This window comes from Hoplias malabaricus, chromosome 3 (genome assembly GCF_029633855.1).
Source record: "Hoplias malabaricus isolate fHopMal1 chromosome 3, fHopMal1.hap1, whole genome shotgun sequence".
Classification (NCBI taxonomy): Eukaryota; Metazoa; Chordata; class Actinopteri; order Characiformes; family Erythrinidae; genus Hoplias; species Hoplias malabaricus.
This window is the reverse complement of record NC_089802.1, coordinates 69,659,965-69,680,474: the sequence shown is the minus strand read 5'-3', so window position 1 is coordinate 69,680,474 and position 20,510 is coordinate 69,659,965. Positions and strand designations below refer to the sequence as shown.

Sequence of the window (20,510 nt, the reverse complement as noted above, 5' to 3'; positions counted from 1 at the left end):
GACGTTTTTTATGGGTCTTTTTTTTTAAATCAACACAACAAAACGTTGTCTCTCACACCAGTTTTTTTTTTCTGTGATTTTGGGGACATTACATAGACTTCCGTGGATACTTGCCCCAAACTTACCCATAACTACTGCTTGTCTAACCCCATCTAAAGGCTTAAAAATGTCTTGTTTAACGGTTTACGTTGTGGAAACCAGCTTTTTGTCCCCACGAGGCAGTCTCCACAATGTGACAGTGAAAACAGGTCTGTTCACACAATATAATCCTGCTACACACACGTTTACATTTAAAAAGTGCGAGGAGACCTGAGGTAGTCGTTTCTTCTCGCCTCTAACTTGTAAACAACCGCTGAGTTTTATAGTGTATCTAAGCAGCGGCGTGTACTGAAAGCGGATGGCGGTTCTCACGCTGAGCGGACTCTGATGGTGTCCATGGCAGCTGTGAGTGCACCACAGAGACTATAACGCAGAAAAGAAACACGACCGAGCGACAGCGACGATATTTTATACACAGAGGGAGCCAGGTGAGCCCTTAAAACGAGAATTATGAACGCTTTACCAAAAATGGACGCGTTTTAATCTTCCTTGACCCGTTTCTGTTGGAGAAAAGATACTTCCAGGCGTTCACTGAAGAGCACTGACTTGTGGAGGGGGCTGGAACTCTATCAAGGAAGATGTCGCACAGGTAAGACCAGAGATTATTTAGTCTGCATACTTCTTACGAAAATGAGGGCATTTATATATGTAGTTAATCAACTTTTTCTGTACTAGCAGCCTTCTGGGTTGACTTAGCACTATATACGGGAAACACTGCTGTGAGCATTTGATGGCACTCATTCACAAACCATTGGTGAGTTTATACACCAATGATGGATGATTGTTTTTGGATCACAAACGAATGGAGGTCCATACTGTAACTCCACTTCTTTATTCATTTAATTTGACTTGATTTGATCATTTTTCTTCTTTCTAACCCACACTCTGATAAGCACATCTTATCTGAAGCTTCATCAGTGTGTTAATGCAGTGTTTTTGTTTATTTGCTTGTTTTTTTAATGTAGACTACAGAGGCTGGGTTTGCGTTAATGGCTTTTATAGTAAATTAATTCATTATTCATAAGGACATATAATTTAGTTTATATGCATAGAGTAAATATAGCTTTTCATTAGTAAAGTTTAGAGGAAAAGACGTGAGAAGTTGTGTGGAAGGAGAAGTTTCTGGAACAAATGTCTAGTGAAAGGGGTTGGAGGAAGTCCACATTGTATTGCAGTTCCTATGACAACATATAGCTCCAGTTCTTTTGTGTTCCCACGTTGGGTGTCATGATGGTTCTAGCTAAACACCTTCAGCTGACGAAGTTCTGAACACACAATGGACATGCCAGAGGTGACTGTGTGAGGGCCCATGATTTACAGCTCAGAAAACGTTAGGCGATGTCTGAATGTATAACATTAGTGAAACAGGTATTAAGGTGCACCTCTTGCGGTTACAGACATTCAGCTTGTATAATCTGCACAGAAATGCATGAAATAAATTGGGACATTCTAAAGCCTAAGGACACTATGCTCCAAGCCTAGCATCAGCTGGAGGTGTAAAAAACTTCCCAAAATGGGGCTTCTGAGCAGTGGATCTGCATTCCCTGACAGAATTAATCATCCAACATCAATAGGTGCCCTTGCTAGTGTGACTGAATCTAAATATCTTCAGATCTTCACTAAAATGTTAGAGCATCAAGTGTAATACCATCTGAAGGTGAAGGTACTGAATATGTATGTGTACTTATTAGTTCCCCTTCTTTTGAGAAGAACTGTTGGATAGGCAGTTGTCCATAAATAATGTATTAACATATCCAGGCCTTTATTGTAAAAGAAATGCGAAAAAAGTGGGATATAACAATTTAATTACTTTCAAAATATAAAATATTGTAATATTTAGATTATCCACCCTTAGCCTTTATTACATTTTTAAGTTACATTTGTTAAATTAATATGGAGTGATATTTCTCCACACATCCAAAGTTCAGCCTCAGTATTTGTAGGTTCTGCTTTCTATGATCCAACTAATCATCCAAACATCTTCAGTGATTCTGAGATGATGAAATATCTACTGAAAATGGTGTATGTTACACTCAGTGACTGTTTTCAAGCAGATGAAGTAAATGAGAGATAGTTTCAAAGTTAGCTTCCCAGAAACGTTCAGCTGAGCTGGTTCTGAAGACAACATTTACAACCCACACAGTGGGTGTGTCCGAGGTTGCTGTGTGTGGGCCTTGGATTGACACCTGCGAGGGCACATGCAGGTTATTCCTCTTTCATTCCCGCCACTGCTGTCAGCGTATCTCCTTTGGTTGCTGCAGTAGCCTGCCCCACTACTTTTGCTATGTGCTGCTTGCAATAGTTAGGTTCCCTCCTTCTTTTATTGTAAATGTTTCTTTAGAAGCACTCTCCCAAATCTCCACCCACGGCACTTGCCTTGCACAACCCCCCACTCACTCCCACTCTTTGCTTTACTCCTTTGATTTGGTCAGGCCCTACAACCCAGGCTCTTGACAGTGGTTTTGCCCACATGGGGACAATACTGTATGGCCCCATCAGAATATGAAAAGAAGGTAGTTTCACCCTTGCTCTGAACTCTTTCAGGGGTACACAAAAGGGGATCCCACAGACAGGAGGGTTAAAAGAGAGCAGAGGGGCATCTGTAGGAGCCATGTGTATTAGTCTTAAGAGATTAAAATGAATTAAATTAAGTTTGTCAGGACTTTCCTTTCATCGCAGACATGGCCCAATATGCTCACTGGTGTAGTGCTCCATGGAATACAGCATAGGAATATCAGGATTTTATTTGAAATATACACTCTGTGTCCAAAAGAAAAGGTCAGTAGCCTGTTATGCAGAAAATGTGCACAACATCTTATGTAATTTCCATAGAAAAGCTTAAAATCAATGGGAGTTTCTGCACCCACAGGGCAGGTGTTTTCAGCAGGTGTTAAGGTGATTAACAGGCACTAAACTCTAAACAACTACTATTGTCTGCTTGTTAACTTTTCTGTGGAAAGTGTTAGAAACAGAGGAAAAACTAGCATTTAAGTGTGAAGATGGGTTTCTGCAATTGTGTTATTTGCTGTATGTAAACAGTCCAGTGAAATGTTCATATTTCCTCTAAATGGAGCACCTTTACATATGCCATTTAGTGCACAGTTGTTTATTGTATGAAAATGATACTTTTTACAGTAGTAATTGTGCAATTAAATATGGTTGCTTTCAGTTTTTCAAAGAGATCTGTTGGGGTATTTGTCCACGTCCCCATAGTTTATCATAGACGATGAGGTCACAAATATACCTCACTAATTTAAATAAGGGCAATTAAATTATCCAAAATCATTGATGTCAAGAGGAATGTCTCTATTTTTGCTATTTTCGTTTTATTTACATTGTATGAAAAATTCACAATATATCAATTGACGAAACTGCACATTGTGTTATCGAGATTTTTGATATTTAAATGTTAAATGATGTTATTTTATATCAAATAAGTAAAATAATGAATTTTAAAAATGAATAAACCAGTTTGTTTGAAATTGTATGAGATTTTCACTGGACATATTAATACTAATAATACTCTGGTTAGTTTATATAGCAGAATATGGGCAGAAGCCCAGGGGGCTTTGGGGGACCTGCTGGAGGACGAGATCCCACCGGAACAGCTGCGTCCCCAGAAGGACCGTTTGCAAGTCTTCCAAACTCTGGCCACCTTCTACCTGCGCTATCTCCACATCTTTAGACGTCTGGAAGAAGTCTATGACCAGATCGTCCACCCACAGAAGAGACGTGCAGTCAGACATGTGCTGGAGGGGGTGATGGGGCGACTGGTGGAGCTGAAGAATGAGATGGTGGAGTTGGAGTTCTCCGAGTTTCACTACTTTGACGACATGCTGCAAGACCTGAAAATGACACCTGTGAGTGTGCAATGTGTACTGGGCAGAAACCAGAACTGTGTGCACGATGTGAGAAATGTCCAGTATAGTCTTCTTTCTTTATATTTTATGCAAGTGTTGTCTCAGCTAATTTTGCATATAGATAGATGACATATCGCTATTTCATTTACACACTAATAAAAGGGTTTCACTTAATATATCTTCGCTTTCTAAGGAAAAAACATACATCTCCATTTTTTCAGACTTTTTGTTTACTACATCATTTAAACACAACTGTCCTTCACAAAGTGTTTGAAAAATTCATAGTGAATGGGCCAATAGGAATGCTCCAAAGTAACTTGAAATAATTTTTATTACATTGACCTCCATTGAAAGTGACTTTGTATTTATTATGTGTTTCTTTGGATAGTGATGATATATACCTTGATCCCTGCAGCTAAATAGTTAGGAGGCTGGTTAAAAAGATGTTTATTGTTATTCAAATATCCCTTTAAATAGCAATAAAATACATCTCTCTAGCTAAGTGACTAGCTAGATTTCAAGATAGGATAATAGCAATATAGCTAGCAAGCTAGTTAACTTGATAGTTATTTCACTAGATGTAAATGTTCACTCTGGGATCCAGAATTGCCTCAGGGTAGCTCACCTTTGTATATCATGACATTAGCAAACTCAGCGTGCTGAATAGTTACATTTTGAGATAGGTACATAATTAAACTGCTTGTTAGCTAACTTGTTAATTACATGGCTTTTGAGCTATGTATACATTTCCCATCATAGCTTGCCAGCTAGATAAATTGCAAGTTAATAAGGTATTTATCTAACTATCTAAATTCTAACAAGTTTTCTATTACCATTGAGAGGGGAAAAAAAACTTTGTCTTTGTTCTAAATACTTCTGGTGACCTAAAAAACCTTACATTTTACAGAATTTAGACATGCTCCAAGGATCAATTTAAGCCCAGTCTTTGACAACAGTCTGACAACCTTTATTTTCCAATTATTTCTTTTTAATATACTACTACTCTGTGTCCGGAAACTCACCCCACTATGTCATGGCAAATTACTACTTAGCAAACCCAATCCTCTTAAACTCTTTTGAATTTGTGCGGAAGCTAATTGGGGTTGCCCAACCAACACCAGTTATTCTCAGCAGATTTCCACTGGTTGAACCAGTTTCATTCAGAGCTTTGATCCACACAAAATCTTTTGTGCTTTCCCTAGGAGGACCTGGAGGTGCCCATCCCCCGGTATTTTGTCAGAGAGAGGATGAAAGCATTGAAAGAGCGAGAAAAGATGCTGGCTCATATTCTGTCCAAAAGTGGACAGTTGGATCAGGCACCGGTGTGTATTAAACTGTGCATGACACCCACCAGAAATGAATGGCTTTAGGATTAGAGAGGAATAGAAAACTTTCCACATGACTGAGCTCTATTGTAAAGTAAAATAAACATCAAATCTCATTGCATGCACGACTATATTGTTGTTATTTTTGTTCATGCTATATTGGCTCTTTATTAGTGGCTTGGTTTATTAAGAGTGGCTTGATATGAAATGGTGCATGGGAATAAGAAAGTTTCTTACTGTTGTGTTCAGAACCAGGAGTCATGATGTCTAATACAAAAAATATAACTACACCACACAGTTGCGTTGTTGTGAAGTGAGGTGCTTAGCATCTAAAATGATTACAAAAACAAAGGCACAGGCAGCAGAAAACATATTCAAAAAGATTTTATGTATTCTGGTGTGGTAGGTATTAAACCTTGAAACAAATCTGATTTGGTAAATGCCTCTAGAATTGAGCATTTCACATCACACTGTTTGAAGGAGGTTTGTTTACACCTTACGCTTTTATAATTATTTGTATCTTGAAAGATGGTGTCAAGCTTAAATGAAAATCAATTTTTATGTTGTTGGTTAATTTCCTACATGTTATTTTGTTTGTTTGTTTGTAAATTGTTTGTTACATGTGATTAAATAGACAAATGTAATCAAAACTTGTTCCCACACAAATAAAAAGAAAAAAAAACACCAAACTTGTTTATGGTCAAAAGTGATGGACGACTCTGTAGTCAGCTCCTCATCACAAGGTCAGAAACGTGGGAAAGGACTAGTGCTGACCACAAATGAATATCACAATTAATTGAACATTTTGCCTTGATTACGATTAATGAACAATTATATAGTTTTTGCTTTTTCCTCTTTATAATTCACTGACAAGAATGTACTGTAAATATGCTCAATATTAAAGTGGAATATTTAAAAAAACGTTGCAGGGTATTAAATTTGCTAAAATTGTATTTGTCAGTGCTTACATTTGACTTCTTTATGTTCAGTGTCGTCTTCACTACAATAATTCACTTCAAAACATGTCCAAATGGCAGACACAGCATTTTATTTGGTATAAGCTGTTTGAGTGTGTCTGTTAGTTCATTACTAGTAATCAGCTACAATAAGGAGCACCGGTTGCTGACAGAAGAGTTCAGCCATGCACACAAAGTTTTTATTTTTAATAATCTCAGTAGAAAAGCAGTAGGAAATGTTATTTACTGGAGAAGTTGCACGTGAACTTAAGGTCACCATGGCCCATCATATAGGTTTGAGATTAGTGGGAATGGTGTTTGTGATGTGGAAATATTTATACAACATCAGTACCTGACTTTAGTAATATATGACTCAATACAAACTTATCCTTACAGCAGTGTTCCAAGAATTTTAAAGATGTTACTGCAGCAAAGGAGGAATAAATACCAGGAGAAATATTGTACCTGTCAAAACACAAAATGTATCTAACTATGAGGAATATTACAAGAAATTTATTATTTTGTCCACATCACTTTGTGTTTGGGTTTCTTGTTTTATAGTTGCCGGTGCAGACTATGTCAGTGGAGCGAGCTATTCAGCTGCTGCAGGTGAGTGAGCGAGCTCGACAGGGACGTCTCAGAGCTTCTTTCATGAAGGAGATTTGGCAAGAGGAGCAGAGAAAGAGCCGTGGAGAGAATTGCAGTCATGCAGATTTGGACCCCCATCAGGCTGCCATTCTTATACAGAAGGTACTGAACTAATCCTATTTTACTTACTTTCTCAGAAGTCTCAAGACTTGTACGGTAATTGTTGTAACATGTTTAATTAATTTCTATATATTTATTATTTAAAGGGGACATATTATACCTTTTTAAACAAGTTAAAATAGGTCTATGAGCTATACAAAACATGTTAATGAGGTTCTTTGCACAAAACCACTCTCACATAAAGAGATCTCACCAGCTCTATTCTTTCCAGTTTCAGTCCCTTTCAGAATGAGCCATTTAAGGGCTCTGTCACTTTTATGCAAATAAGCTGATGCTGGCAACGCCCACCCATACCATGTTTATGCAGGTGACGGGTGGTGCCAGGTGGTTCTATGCAAATTTCCTTATTGTGACATCACAATAAGTGAGACATCCAGTCGGCTGGTGGAAGCATATGCTTCCTGACTCCAAAATCTTTCAACTGTCTCACAGAAAACGAATGGATGGATTTTTTTTTTGCACTTGGAGTGTTTATATGAGCAGTAGAGACCTAAGTGAAAATACAAAAGCATGCAAAAAGTGAGTAACTCATGGCATTTAGTCACACAGAATGAAAAAGTATGAGCATTTATTGGTCATTTCATCTACTACTACCCTAACAAGACCCATTCTATAATAAGATGAATTAGTACAAAATGGAGGCTTGCTCATTCAACATTTCTTTTGAAACAGTTTATATAAATAGGCATTGTTCTGGGAAGGCTTTCTATGAGGTATTGAAGAATTCCTGCAAGGATTTGATTGTACTCGGCCACATATGTATATGTTAGGTCAGGTGCCTATGTTGGATGATTAGTACGATGTCACAAATTAAACTCAACATATCCCAATGGTATTGACTCACTTCAGAAAATGCAATTGCACTGTTCAATGCTGGAGGTTTTATACCCCTCTAGCTGATACTTGGTACTGATGATGATCTAGGGCTTCTGTGTGGCTGCTTCTGAGCATTCCATTCTATTGGCAGTGCATGTTAATTTATTTATATATTTTTTTCTCAGGCATTTATAAAGCTGGAGGCCTTATCAGCAATGGCTACATTTGTTAAAGCGGCCTAATTCTTATGGCAGTAAATAAAAAATACATTACAATCTGCAGTCAACAGAGAGATGCTGAGAGCTTATATAGTTCCCCACACTGTATTAATAAGTTTGAAATACTGAACAAACCACAGAGGGTTTTTTTTTTCGTGTTAAACACCATCTTCAGCGGCATACATTCCAATGTATTCATTTCTTAGGATATGATGTATAATATGAGGATAACATGTTTATGTAAAAGACCTAGATGATACTATACCAGCACAATTATGAAATATATATCTGTCTAATTCTAAGAGAAATAATAAATCATTTATCGTTTTGGCCTTATGTGTCACATGAGTCAAATGCCAAAAGATAACATGGAGATACAAATTTTCCACAGCCTTTCAGCCTAGAAAATGATTACATTAAGCATATGTTATAGTATTGCAAGAAAGCATCGACTGCCTTTACAGTACGGAAATTATGTTGATTTTCTTATGATTCCTATGTGCTCTGAAAAAATCATAATATTCATGCATGTATGAATCAAGGATAGCTGGACAAATATTAAACCAATTTGCAAGGCCCAGGGGAGATCAGGACTAAAGCGCAACCTGAGCATGAACTCACATGATATCCGTTCACACTCATCGCCCATTCAGTGCTAAATCTACTCGAGTAGGATTATACATGTCATACGATCACATTCATACATAAAAGATACATGCCCTGTATCTGTGTGGATAACCTGCTTATGGTTCTTTTCTTTTCTCTGAGCGGATTAGTGCCTCAGTGAAGAGAGACGCCAGGGAGAAAGTGTTGCTAGATTTTTGCGCTCTACTTTTCACTCTTCTAATCTCGTAATCTGAGCCCAGGTATCTTGACGTCTTCTCCAATGCATATGCATTACGCCAGCTGAGCCCAGACATTGATGTATCCCTAGAGAGATAGAGTAGATATGATTGAAGAGATCTAAGCTTTTGTGCCATTGCGTGAGAAACAGTGAAAGGTGTAGTTGTACATACCGTACTGAACAGGTCTCCTCAAACCTTTCCTGTATTCTTTTTTCTTTTTTTATGGTTACTAAATACTCATATAGACCTGAATAATAAACAATCAGTGATTGGTAAACTACTGTTTTTTCTTTAAAAATAAATAAAATAACACCATAATAACAGCAAAATCTGGAGAAATGTGCACAGTTAAAGTTAAAGTCCACCAACATCACTGGCCTTCAAACTTTCAGACAGCACTGAATTGAATAATCAGTGCTGAACTGAATAATCATCATCATTCTATAATGATTATAACCACTTCGTCATGGGAGCGCATTGGAAAAATCCTGTCAGGAGGGCAATAATTGCTGCCTGTTCTTTGTTTAAATTTGCAGGACTTGCATATCCTCGCTGTCCAATTAACAACATATATCTGCCAAAAGGAGGGGAAACCCTTCTTACATTTCAGTGGAAGTCAGTGTAAAAAGATTTAATTCCAGTGAATTTTGGTATGAATTAGTATTACATAATTAGGATTTGCAATTTCACTGTGGTTATAAGGTACTAATTATAACACTTACTAATATTAGTGTTATGACATATTATTAGATAAATGACTGAATTTAAATTACACTGACAAAGTCAGGCATGCACATATATATATGCCACCATTTTGTATGTTTATTCTTCAGTGTATGTTAAGGGATATACTGGGGTCAAACAGTAGGCCATGGTACTGGGGTGACTTAATCCCTATAATGTTTTGCCCTTCTCTTTCTCAAACTCTCAGACTTATTCCTGGGGTCTGAAATCCTGGAGACATAATCTCTTTAATCCAGCCAGCCGTAATTGCACAGAAATCATTGTTGCTCTCACGTACAGGCAGGGAAATCCTCAAGATGAATGAAAATCCTTCCCATAGCCTAGGAGCCAAAAGCTAAAAGCTGAGCCTTAAGATTACATGCTTTCATGCTGAGGTCAACATATAATGAGTCTGTTTTCATTTTCTTGTATTTGTATGCGTACAAAACTGGGTTTGCCAGTTTTCAGGAGAACAACTAGTCATGGACGTTGTACATTCCTTTGAACCAGAAACTGAATGCAGGTGATGAAGAGATAGATAATATTGTCTCTCTGTGTATAAAACGCAAAGCTTAAAAAGTCTCAATGCTTATGAATACTCCAGTGAACCCACTACGTTTTTCAATATGGATTGCCTGCTCATCCAACATTGCTGCTGGAATCTTGGGAACTATTGGGTAGTTTTTCCAATTTTGTTACAGTAACAGCATATAATGCTATGGGAAGGTTTAAAACTATATGACAGAACATTTCTGTGAAGACTTGCTTGAATTCCACCACATAAATATTGGTACAATCATGCACTGATTTTGGATGATTAATTCTGGATTATAAACTCCACTCCAGTTCATCAAAGTTGTACTGAATCAGTCTAGAGTACGGTCCACATTTAAATGCTGTGGGGCTTAATACCCCTCTAGTTCATGATTGGCATTAAGATTTTACATTAAAGGGGACACATTAAAACCCATTTTTTTCCTCAAGTAACACAGTTCCTTGTGGTCTTAATGAAAGGTTGGTGAAATGCTTTAATGAAAATACCACAAGGACCAACCAACACAGCACTGTTGTTACCCTGTCTAAATAGTCCCATTTAGAACGGCTGGTTTAAGAGCCTGTTCCTTTGAATGAGAATGAGCCACCGCTCAGTTCAGCATGAGAGCCCAGGATTGAGGGACAAGGAGAAGCATATTTTTTTAGCCATATTTAATACGTACTTAGTTTCTCTGCAATGTGTGCCAAAAACTATGATTGGAGAGACTCAGATGAGGAGGCGGGGTAATCTGAAAGTGTCAGCATTCTATGGGGTTAAGCCTAGTCCTGGACTACACAACATTATGAACTCTGATTTCGCTTTGAAAGGAGGATATAGTCCAGGACTAGGCTTCATCCTTGTCTGGGAAACCATCCCTATGTAAGATGCAGGACAAAATCAGAATAACTCATTTTATGACATTAATAAATAATAAATAATTAAATAAAATAATAATAATAATAAATAAAGGTGGTAAGTGCTCCAGATCCCCAAATAAATGGGCACAATGTTTATTTTTTTTCATAATACATGCTCTTCAAGCTCATGTTAAGGTGATACAGATCATTCCGTTTCCATTTTCCACACGCTTTTCCACTGAGATTACACACATTGTGTGTTGCACGGTTGAATGTCTGTATCCACAAAAGTTTACAGTTTGGACTTATAATGTACATTCTTCTATTCTTGCATTATGTTTTTATGTTCTTTCGAAGGCCTAGAGAATTCAGACTGGCTGGATATTTCAGACTTGGCCTGGTATTGCAGCAGAGATCTTAGAGATTGCCTTCCCAGTGCCTAAACCTCCGTGCCTCCATTACATTAGAATTCCATAGAATTTCAAGCTTCTATTGGTATAACCTTTAGGAAAGTCGTTTATTTGTCTTGCTAGTTTAGTACAAAAATGATGAACTGCCTTTTGCAAAAAGGCAAGGCTCCGCGTCTGTTTCTAGAGTCCAGGGACTGATCCAGGCAGCAGGGTATGTGTAACTGTGTTGTGTCTGTCATCTGCTGTAGGTGTGGCGGGGTTACCGACAGAGGAAAAAGACCAGCAAGGAGCGTCTAGAGGAAATGATCTTTTTGGGAATGGTTGGTATTAACCGTGCTGATACGCCATTTATGAGAAGCATATCCTTTTTTCTGACATATTGTTCCAGTCATTGTTTTTCAGTTTCGTTGTGACTCAGTGAAGTGCATGTAGTCATATGTTTTGTCCTATTGAGTTTTATGCTTACTAAGGTGGATTACCAAGGACAATCACATTAATCTAAAATATACTTGCTGTTATTCCCAGGTTGCACCTCAGCTTCCAGTGCTCAGCCCTGCACAGCAGCGAGCTCAGCAAGTGGAGAGCAGCAGAAGACAGGTGCAGGATCAGCGCGAGACAGAGTATCAGCAGGCACTGGTCACTATCAAGCAGTCGGTTCACTTAGTAGATGGACCGGACATAAAGGAAACACTGCAGGAGCAGATTCGCCAGTGGTTCCTTGAATGCCGGTAAACCACTATGCCTCCTATAATTAGCGAATTCATCTATTTTAGATGTTCAACTGTACTCACACAGTTTATGTTATCTCTATAAGAAGGTTTACCACACTCAGTGCCAAGTATGGGTTAGAGGGGTGAAAAGCCACCCTGCATTGGGTTATGGAGCAGTGAAACTTTAACATGGAGTGATGGAGCACTGTCGAATCCTCACTTTCCATCAATGAGTTGAAGTAGCTTTTGTGATTCTGAAATAATCCTGTAACATCAGTACCAGACCTCGTTATTATCTTGTGACTGAATGCAGTCAAATACCCAAGCAATGTTCTAGCATCTTGTGTAAAGTCTTCAGCAACAGGGGACTGCTTTGATTTCAGAGAAACACTAGACCAGCAGCTGTTTGAGCATAAACAGTGATATTTTATTAGCTGAAATATATATAATAATCATAAAATAAGTTAATGTCATTGTTATTGGCCCCTCCGTGACCCTATAATGGATTAAGCGGCAAAGAAGATGGTGATGATGATGTTATTGGCCCATTATTAGATTTTTGGGCAACGGGTATATCAGAAACTTGTGTTGACAGAAGACACTAATTTTTAGTGTTTGCATTTTTCATTGCAGATCAGTAAAATATATATTAAATGAATAAAATAACTAAATGATGCTGAGAATTTTGTAGTCTAGATTAAAATTAAATCATGAGTATATTGCATTGAAGTATAAAATTATAGATTATTACTAAGTAAAAAATTGTCTTTAAATATTGTATAGCATAGCAGCTAATTTACCAGAGAAAATAAAATTGTAGTTCTAAATAAGTTCACAAACAAAAGTTGCAGAGCAACATTAAAAAGTAGTGCCCCTGCTTGCTGCCTTCCAGTAGCTTCAGAACTGTTCGTGCCTAGTAAGCTGCTGTCTCTCAGACTTCCTCTCGGCTCCTGTGTACTTGGGCTAATCCACTAATTTGCTGGCATGCTCCAGTGCTCATCATTCACAGGAGCTTTGCCTGTGCTTTATCTTGCTCTAATTGTGAGATGCATTCCTCCTTTGGTTTTTGTGTCTATCCCTTTTTGCTCGGAGGCTGGAATGTTAGTGGAAGCAGCGGTGGTCTCAGTTAGCCTCTGCTGTTTATGCTAGGCTAACACTCGTGCTAGGTCAACTTGTGCTTGTGCAGTTCAGAGTGGGGCCAGGCTGATTGCCACATTCCAGGTTGATTTACGACTGGCCACTGGATGCTGCTGCCCATTAGTGTAGAGATGAGGGTCATAAGTCATCGTAGCTGGACCCCACAGGGAAGCTCAGTGGCTGCAGGCCCTTCAGTGGCCCCTCTTCACAGTGACCTTAACAGAACTCCAAACACCCATATAAACCGGGTTTGTGATGCAGGGTCAGGACCTGCTGTGTGATGGTGTAGATTTAGGCTGCTGATTAAGGTGGAGGAGTTGAAATAGTTGCAGTGTGACAGACTGGCTGCCAGATATTTGGAGGAGGAACAGTGTGCTGTATGAGCTCATATCCTTATAAGGCCACTCTTATCACGTCTGAAATCAAGTAGGCAAAAGGCCAAAAGCTGATGTTAACTGTGCCTTCATATAGTCACAAGAAATGCAGTAGTCATTTGAAATTACCATTAAGTAAACTCAGGGCCAACAATAAGTTGGGAGTTTGTCAAAAAGGATGCTTGAATTCCATGAGAAAAGCCTTTTGTAACAGCAAGCCACACATTTTCCACACTTGAACTCTACAAAACAAAACTGCAACTGCACTGGGAATAACTTTGTATGAGAAGTAGAAATAAAATAAATTTCAAGCCAAGATAATGACCCCAGGAGTACAGGAATACAAGGTTTGGCAGTGGCCTTCTCAAGTCTTAGTAACTCTCTCCCTAAAGTATAAATTATATATTTTATAGAGAGAGGGATGTGTGTGTGTGTGTGTGTGTGTGTACATTAGTGCTGTTAAAATTAATTTATTAAAGCACACTATGCAGGAATTAACATGTTATATTAACAGCTAATTAATCACTTGGAATGTATTCATTTGGCCTCAACCTCTATCCGTAATTCACTCGTTTATACACGTGTTTAATAGTCAGGAATTAGCAGTTTTATTTAGCAATATTATTACTGTTGATTTCAGAAGTTAGATTACATTTATTTTTGATGAAATATATATTAAATAACATAAATAGCTCTCTCTCTCTCTCTCTCTCTCTCTCTCTCTCTCTCTCTCTCTCTCTCTCACACACACACACACACACACATATTCAGAGGGATGGGGGTGAGAAGTTGACAAAGATCTTTAAAGTGTTCTCCATCCTTGTTAAGTATTATGGAAAGGGGAGACTTCTCCACGTTTTAATAATGGGGGTTCCAATATTTTGAAAAAATTTTTTTTGTTGTTTTTTTAAATAATTGTGTTTCTAAAGGGTAAGTGAAAGAGGAGTGGCCCAAGATCCTTTAACAAGTGTTCTCTAAACTTGTTAAGGATTATTGAAAGTGACTCTTGTCAGGGGTGGCTTCACTAAATTTTAAGAATGGGGTTTCAATATTTTTAAAACCAGTGTTTTCTAAAATATTTTTTTTAAAGAAATCATTTTACATAAAAACATTTAAATATCTATTTATTTAAGCCCAAAATATGAAATATTGCTTGTGAGGTTTTTGGAGTACCGTAGGCAGAAAAGCACCAATGCTTCTCAAATAAAGTGTTTTTTCGTCCTGAATCTGTACCTGACATCACTAATGCTCTGGTGGTTGAATGTGTAACTTTAGCTTCACTTTTGGAAACCTGTACTGTATGATTCCACCTGGCTCCTCCGAGGCTTCTACTCTAGAAAAGTTCTCACACCTGCAGCGTTAAGTGTTAAGGCTGGCAGGGTGTTATCTCCTCTCAAGCCACTCATCGCTTTTCACTGTGAACTTTTCTGAGCCGACTTTTGGTTACTATGGATTCACTGATGCGAAGTGCCATTTCTGCAGGTTTTCTATTGGTAACCACCATGTCAATTCACTCTGTAAAGTTAGACCTAAAACATAAAGTTAAACTTTGCTCAACTTTGTCATATTGCTGACAATTTGGTTGCTTGGTGTCACTCCCGATGAAAACAGTGTTATCCACTGAGCTCTGAGCATAGTTAATGTCTTTTCTGCTAGTTCCTCTTCTGCTTTCTTTTGGGGATTTGATATGGGTGTTTGTGTCTTACATTTAAATACATGTGAACAGTGTTCTAACCCAAATTAAAGATATTCACATGACATGTCCAAAATCCTCACACAAATGTCTAAAGACTTCACAGAAAAGCAGTTGCTACTGCAGCAAATTTCCAAAAAAATGTTCTGGTCTTCACAAACCTTGAATCCAAATACCTTTGACCTCTTGCCCCTTAGTAGTCCTTGCACAGTTTCAAATGTTTTGGAACAAGACAGGTTGCTTCCTCTTATTTTAAACTCTTAGGAATGATGTGTACACTTTCACAAGCATTTCAAACAGTTCATTTTGAAACATCTTGGCTTACAATAACATTTTGCTGTGTTCAGAGACAGTTAACCTTTGTTTCTGCTGACTTGTGTTTCAAATCTCTCAGATTTTGAGGTCATCTCTGGCTTGCCTGACCGCATTAAGTCCTCATGGGTGACAGTTTCCTCTGATCATTCAGTAAATTGGCCATATACTTGGACACGTGCCCTTGTGGTCAGCTTGTGATTAATTGTGCAGTCTTACCCTTATTCCTAATCAGTAATACCTTATTCTTTCAAGTTTGATCATTACTAACATATCTCCCAAGTCTCTTATTTTCTTTTATATAACAGCATTTGCAGTAATACTAGATGAATGTAATGAAGGGTATGAATAGAATATCTGTTCCCATTTATACTGTGGTTGTATACCCCTACTGTGAGGAGTTGGTGTGTTCTCCCTGTGTCGGTGTGGGTTTCCTCCGGGTGCTCCGGTTTCCTCCCACAGTCCAAAAACACACGTTGGTAGGTGGATTTGCGACTCAAAAGTGTCTGTAGGCGTGAGTGACTGTGTGTCTGTGTTGCCCTGTGAAGGACTGGCGCCCCCTCCAGGGTGTATTCCTGCCTTGCGCCCAGTGATTCCAGGTAGGCTCTGGACCCACCGCGACCCTGAACTGGTTAAGCACTTACAGATAATGAATGAATGTATACCCCTACTCTTCTAGGAAGCTATTACACTAGATGTGAGAATTTTGTAGTATTTAGCCACAAAAAAAAAAAAAAAATTATATAAAGCTGAGAAGCACAGCAGTGAAATGTAAAGAGTAAAAGCTCTGGATTTTTGCCATTTTGCTTGTTTTCTTTCTTCTGTGTTATCTTTTTCACAATATTTAATCCATACTTTAATCCAACGTGTCATCTGTGCACTCTCATACCTTTGTGTCTAGCACAATGACTGGAGAAACTCAGGCAAGGAGATCTCTGACATGCCTGCTGTCTGTGTTAGACGCTGGACAAATTCAGAATTACTTAATCCCATTCAGACTTAGGCAGATGACAGAAACTGACTGGGTTGTTTTAATGCACAGTTTGTGTGACGCTAGGAGTAAATAATAACCTAATTAATATATTAATGCACTGAAAAAGTGCTTGTGGTGCTTGTATAAAATGATATATAATTACAATAAAAACACAAACACAGTAGAAGTTTATATATTCTATTCTTTCTTTCAAAAAGTAGATGTGTTGTGAATGAGTGGGAAGAACTAAGTTGGGTTCCAGATATTCTCTTTGATCATATCAACAGCAAACTTAATTTAACATAATGAAAAATTTACTAACCAGTAAAACTAGGTACAGTTAACTTCAGATAATACTGGACTGTCACAAGGAGAGATCTGGGAAGGGTTAAACAAAAATGTTATCCTTTTCTTTTTCTTTTTGAACATATAAACTCTTACTGCTCAGATCAATAGCCTTTTAAATTTCCCTACCTCAGGTGTCTAATACACTTGCAGAGTAATGTAGTTTGTCACTGTTTCTGAGTTGTCTGCATTTGTAGAGTGGAAAAAAGTGATGATTTTGTTTGACTTAAAACCTGTAGTTGACTAAGAAAGCATGAAACCTACCATTTTATTAATCAGAAGTTTGCTAAAGTAGTTCAGGAGAAATTTCTGTTAACTGACGTGCATCAGATCTGCACTGAAGTTTCCTGCTTTGGGGTGAGAATTTTACACATTTTTTATTCAGTCCAGACGATATTCCTGGAACATATGGTGGTGGTATAAAGGCTGGAATTCTGTGAGTTTTATGCTTTGATCTAGAAGTCTGGACAGCCTTTTGATTAGCGGTAGAACTGAACCAAGGAACAGGTAGGACATATGGAGGTGGTTGGCTTAGACGAACAGAAGGTACAGATGGAAATTTATAGAACATTAGATTGGAGGGAGGAATTGCTTCTGACATGGTCCTCCACTTACACCTCAATTCTTATTGGATGGATATGATGATCCTCCCTCTCTCATCCATCTCTTAATTTGATTGGGTATTTAGTGTTCTGTTTCAAGCATGTTGAGCTGGCATTGTTTTAATGGCAGTTTGAGAAAAAGTGGCTTCACATGTCTTGGAAGAAGCACATAGTAGCTCTCACACTCTCAGTCTGGTATCACCATTAAACTGGAGGAGGCCTCACTCCAAATTAATAGGGTAACCACCGATAATCATGCGGTTTCAAGGTGAAACCTGCGATAGTATCTGCCAACAACAACTCCAGTGAAGCTTGCTTACTCTCTATACCCTCCAGTAGTGAGCAATTTTTCTGAGTATGCGCAATGAGGTCAGTCTGCTTCTGATTAACTTCAGCAGGAGTGCAAGCAGAGAGCTGATGTTTTTATCCTGTTACTCTAAACCTGCTGGAGGTCCCCTGAGTGCCAGCACTGGATCTGGCTAATGTAACCACTTCCTTTGCCACGTTCGCAGCTCAAATATGAGCGATGCTCCTTTGTTCCTCTGTTCCAGGTTTATTGATCTGCATCTCCACGTGAAGTCTGTCTTATTTCATTCTGAAAAATCTTTGCACTAATTGCATTACTTAGAAGCAGACCTGTGATTTATTTTCTTTTCCATAATGGGAGGCCGATCAAATGAGGCATTGCTTTACAAATGGCTGAAAGTAATCAGGGTGGTCAGCTGGAGGTTAGTCTGTCGTGCGGACGTTGAGCTATGACCTTTGTTGATCTTTCTGAGTTTGACAGAGAACATGAACAAAATAAAATTGTTGTCTATTTTGGTGCATGAGTCACACAATATTCTTTTTTTGTCTAGTACACAATATTTATATATATATATATACCTCATGTCCAAACACATTAAAATGTGGTGTGTTTTCTGAACTGCAGAGATGCTACTGGAAAATTCCCTGATTTCCCAAGTGCAGAAGATGGTGGATCAATTTCTATATTCGCACAGAAAACACCAGAACAGGTCAACACACACACACACACACACACACACACAAATGACACTGATATGTGTTTAGTGCTTTTCTAATATAGCTTAAACAATAAAGCTATATTATAGAGTTAGCATTAGTCACAATCTTTAATGTTTTGAATATACAGTCAAAATGGCCATGAAGAAGAAGTTATTCATTTATTACTGCAAGCAATTTAAATTTAGGGGCGGCACTGTGGTGCAGCAGGTAGTGTCACAGTCACACAGCTCCAGGGACCTGGAGGTTGTGGGATCAATTCCCGCTCTGGGTGACTGTCTGTGAGGAGTGTGGTGTGTTCTCCCTGTGTCTGCACTCCGGGTGCTCCGGTTTCCTCCCACAGTCCAAAAACACATGTTGGTAGATGGATTGGTGACTCAAAAGCATCCATAGGTGTGAGTGTGTGTGTGAGTGAATGTGTCGCCCTGTGAAGGACTGGCGCCCCCTCCAGGGTGTGTTCCTGCCTTGTGCCCAGTGATTCCAGGTAGGCTCTGGACTGGATAAGCGGTTACAGACAAAGAATGAATGAATAATGAATTAATAAATGTATATATGTACATAATACATACAAATATACTTTAAAAATAAGCGTACACAAAAGACTTAACAACAGAAATCTGAGATTTTTTCTACCCCTTTGTGCTCTATTTTGAAATTGTATAGTACAAGGGATCCAAAACCCATTCAGTAATGAGGCCTGAACCTTTGGATGCAGTCAGATGTTCAGAATACACCTGTAGCTTCTTTTCCTAGTTTGGCATTTCTGTTCCTTTTTTGTTATTTATTTATTCATTTTCTTGGAAATTACATCTTGATATTTATATCCTTTCAGACCCACAGCTCTAAGCAGTAGAAACACCTCAGAGGTGTCAAATGTGATTTTCTCTTACAGTCTCTTACAGATTACATTTTTATTGGATTGAGACAGATGTTTGAAACAGTGAGGCTGGAGTTTATATATATATATATATATATATATATATATATATATATATATATATATATATATATATATATATATATATATATATATATATTTATTTATATTATATATATATATTGTCTGTCTAATATCCTTGTGAAGTGGATTAACTTGGTCCTTATCCTCTCAGCCCCTGAATATGAATAATTTGTACTTAATGGCCATCTGGACTGAGAATTATACACAGTATAAATGTTATGGATTACAACAGTTAGAATTATTGATAATAAATGCTTTATTAACTGATTATTGTAGTAGATTTATACAACAATGTACAGAATTACTGTTGTTATTAGCCAATATAAGGTATTATGAAATAAGTTATATTCGTATTAGAAAGAACATGTTTGTTTGCTGCTAACCTAGGATTATTCAAGTGCATTACTTGTTATGCAGGTTGCTGCAGAGCTGGCTGCTAAACAACAAGAAAAGGAAAAGAAGCAATCCAAGGGGAAGAAAGAGAAAAATCCTTCCAAGCAACAAAAAGAGAAGAAGGGGAAGGCGAAAGGCAAAGGGGGGAAAGCAGATACAGTGGTAAGATCATGTACTGATGAGAACGATTACAGAAACATGCAGGCATTAAAGAAATCGATAAACGCTCTTGTTAGGGATCCATATCTTGTGAATAAAATCCGCTAACTCAGCATCCAATGACACAAATGCCCTTTGTGGTCGTGGCCGCAGGTGGTCAAGGTTGCGGGAGCAGTAAGGAATGTCCAGCGCATGGCTAGATCAGACAGTTGGCTCATTTGGAAGAGTGTTTTATTTTCCCGCTTTGTAAATTCTTTCCCAGAGGCTTGTTTAGTCTCCAGGGTGACTTCAGCGGACTGAACCGAAATGAACCGAACTACTTCTTATTCTTCTCAAAGGCTAATGCACTTTAAGTGAAGTGAAGGTTTTTTGTGGGGACAGTTTATAAGGGTTTAATACACTGTACGCTGTTCAAT

General features: G+C 38.1%; 1 protein-coding gene across 3 annotated transcripts in view; it reads left to right on the top strand.

Moving 5' to 3' along the window:
• Nucleotides 1–400: 400 nt before the first annotated feature.
• Nucleotides 401–20,510, top strand: part of iqca1 (IQ motif containing with AAA domain 1) — a 74,903-nt gene continuing 54,793 nt past the window's right edge. For 2 of the 3 annotated variants that reach the window (XM_066665458.1, XM_066665456.1), the window contains exons 1-9: nucleotides 401–527; nucleotides 614–688; nucleotides 3,632–3,959; nucleotides 5,162–5,281; nucleotides 6,802–6,990; nucleotides 11,661–11,732; nucleotides 11,938–12,140; nucleotides 18,490–18,574; nucleotides 19,960–20,097. In XM_066665458.1, coding sequence (XP_066521555.1) covers nucleotides 678–688; nucleotides 3,632–3,959; nucleotides 5,162–5,281; nucleotides 6,802–6,990; nucleotides 11,661–11,732; nucleotides 11,938–12,140; nucleotides 18,490–18,574; nucleotides 19,960–20,097 — 1,146 coding nt within the window. In that variant the 5' untranslated portion in view covers nucleotides 401–527; nucleotides 614–677. Of the gene's footprint in view, nucleotides 528–561; nucleotides 689–3,631; nucleotides 3,960–5,161; nucleotides 5,282–6,801; nucleotides 6,991–11,660; nucleotides 11,733–11,937; nucleotides 12,141–18,489; nucleotides 18,575–19,959; nucleotides 20,098–20,510 lie in introns of those variants that run through there. The other variant, XM_066665457.1, reaches the window with a different exon arrangement.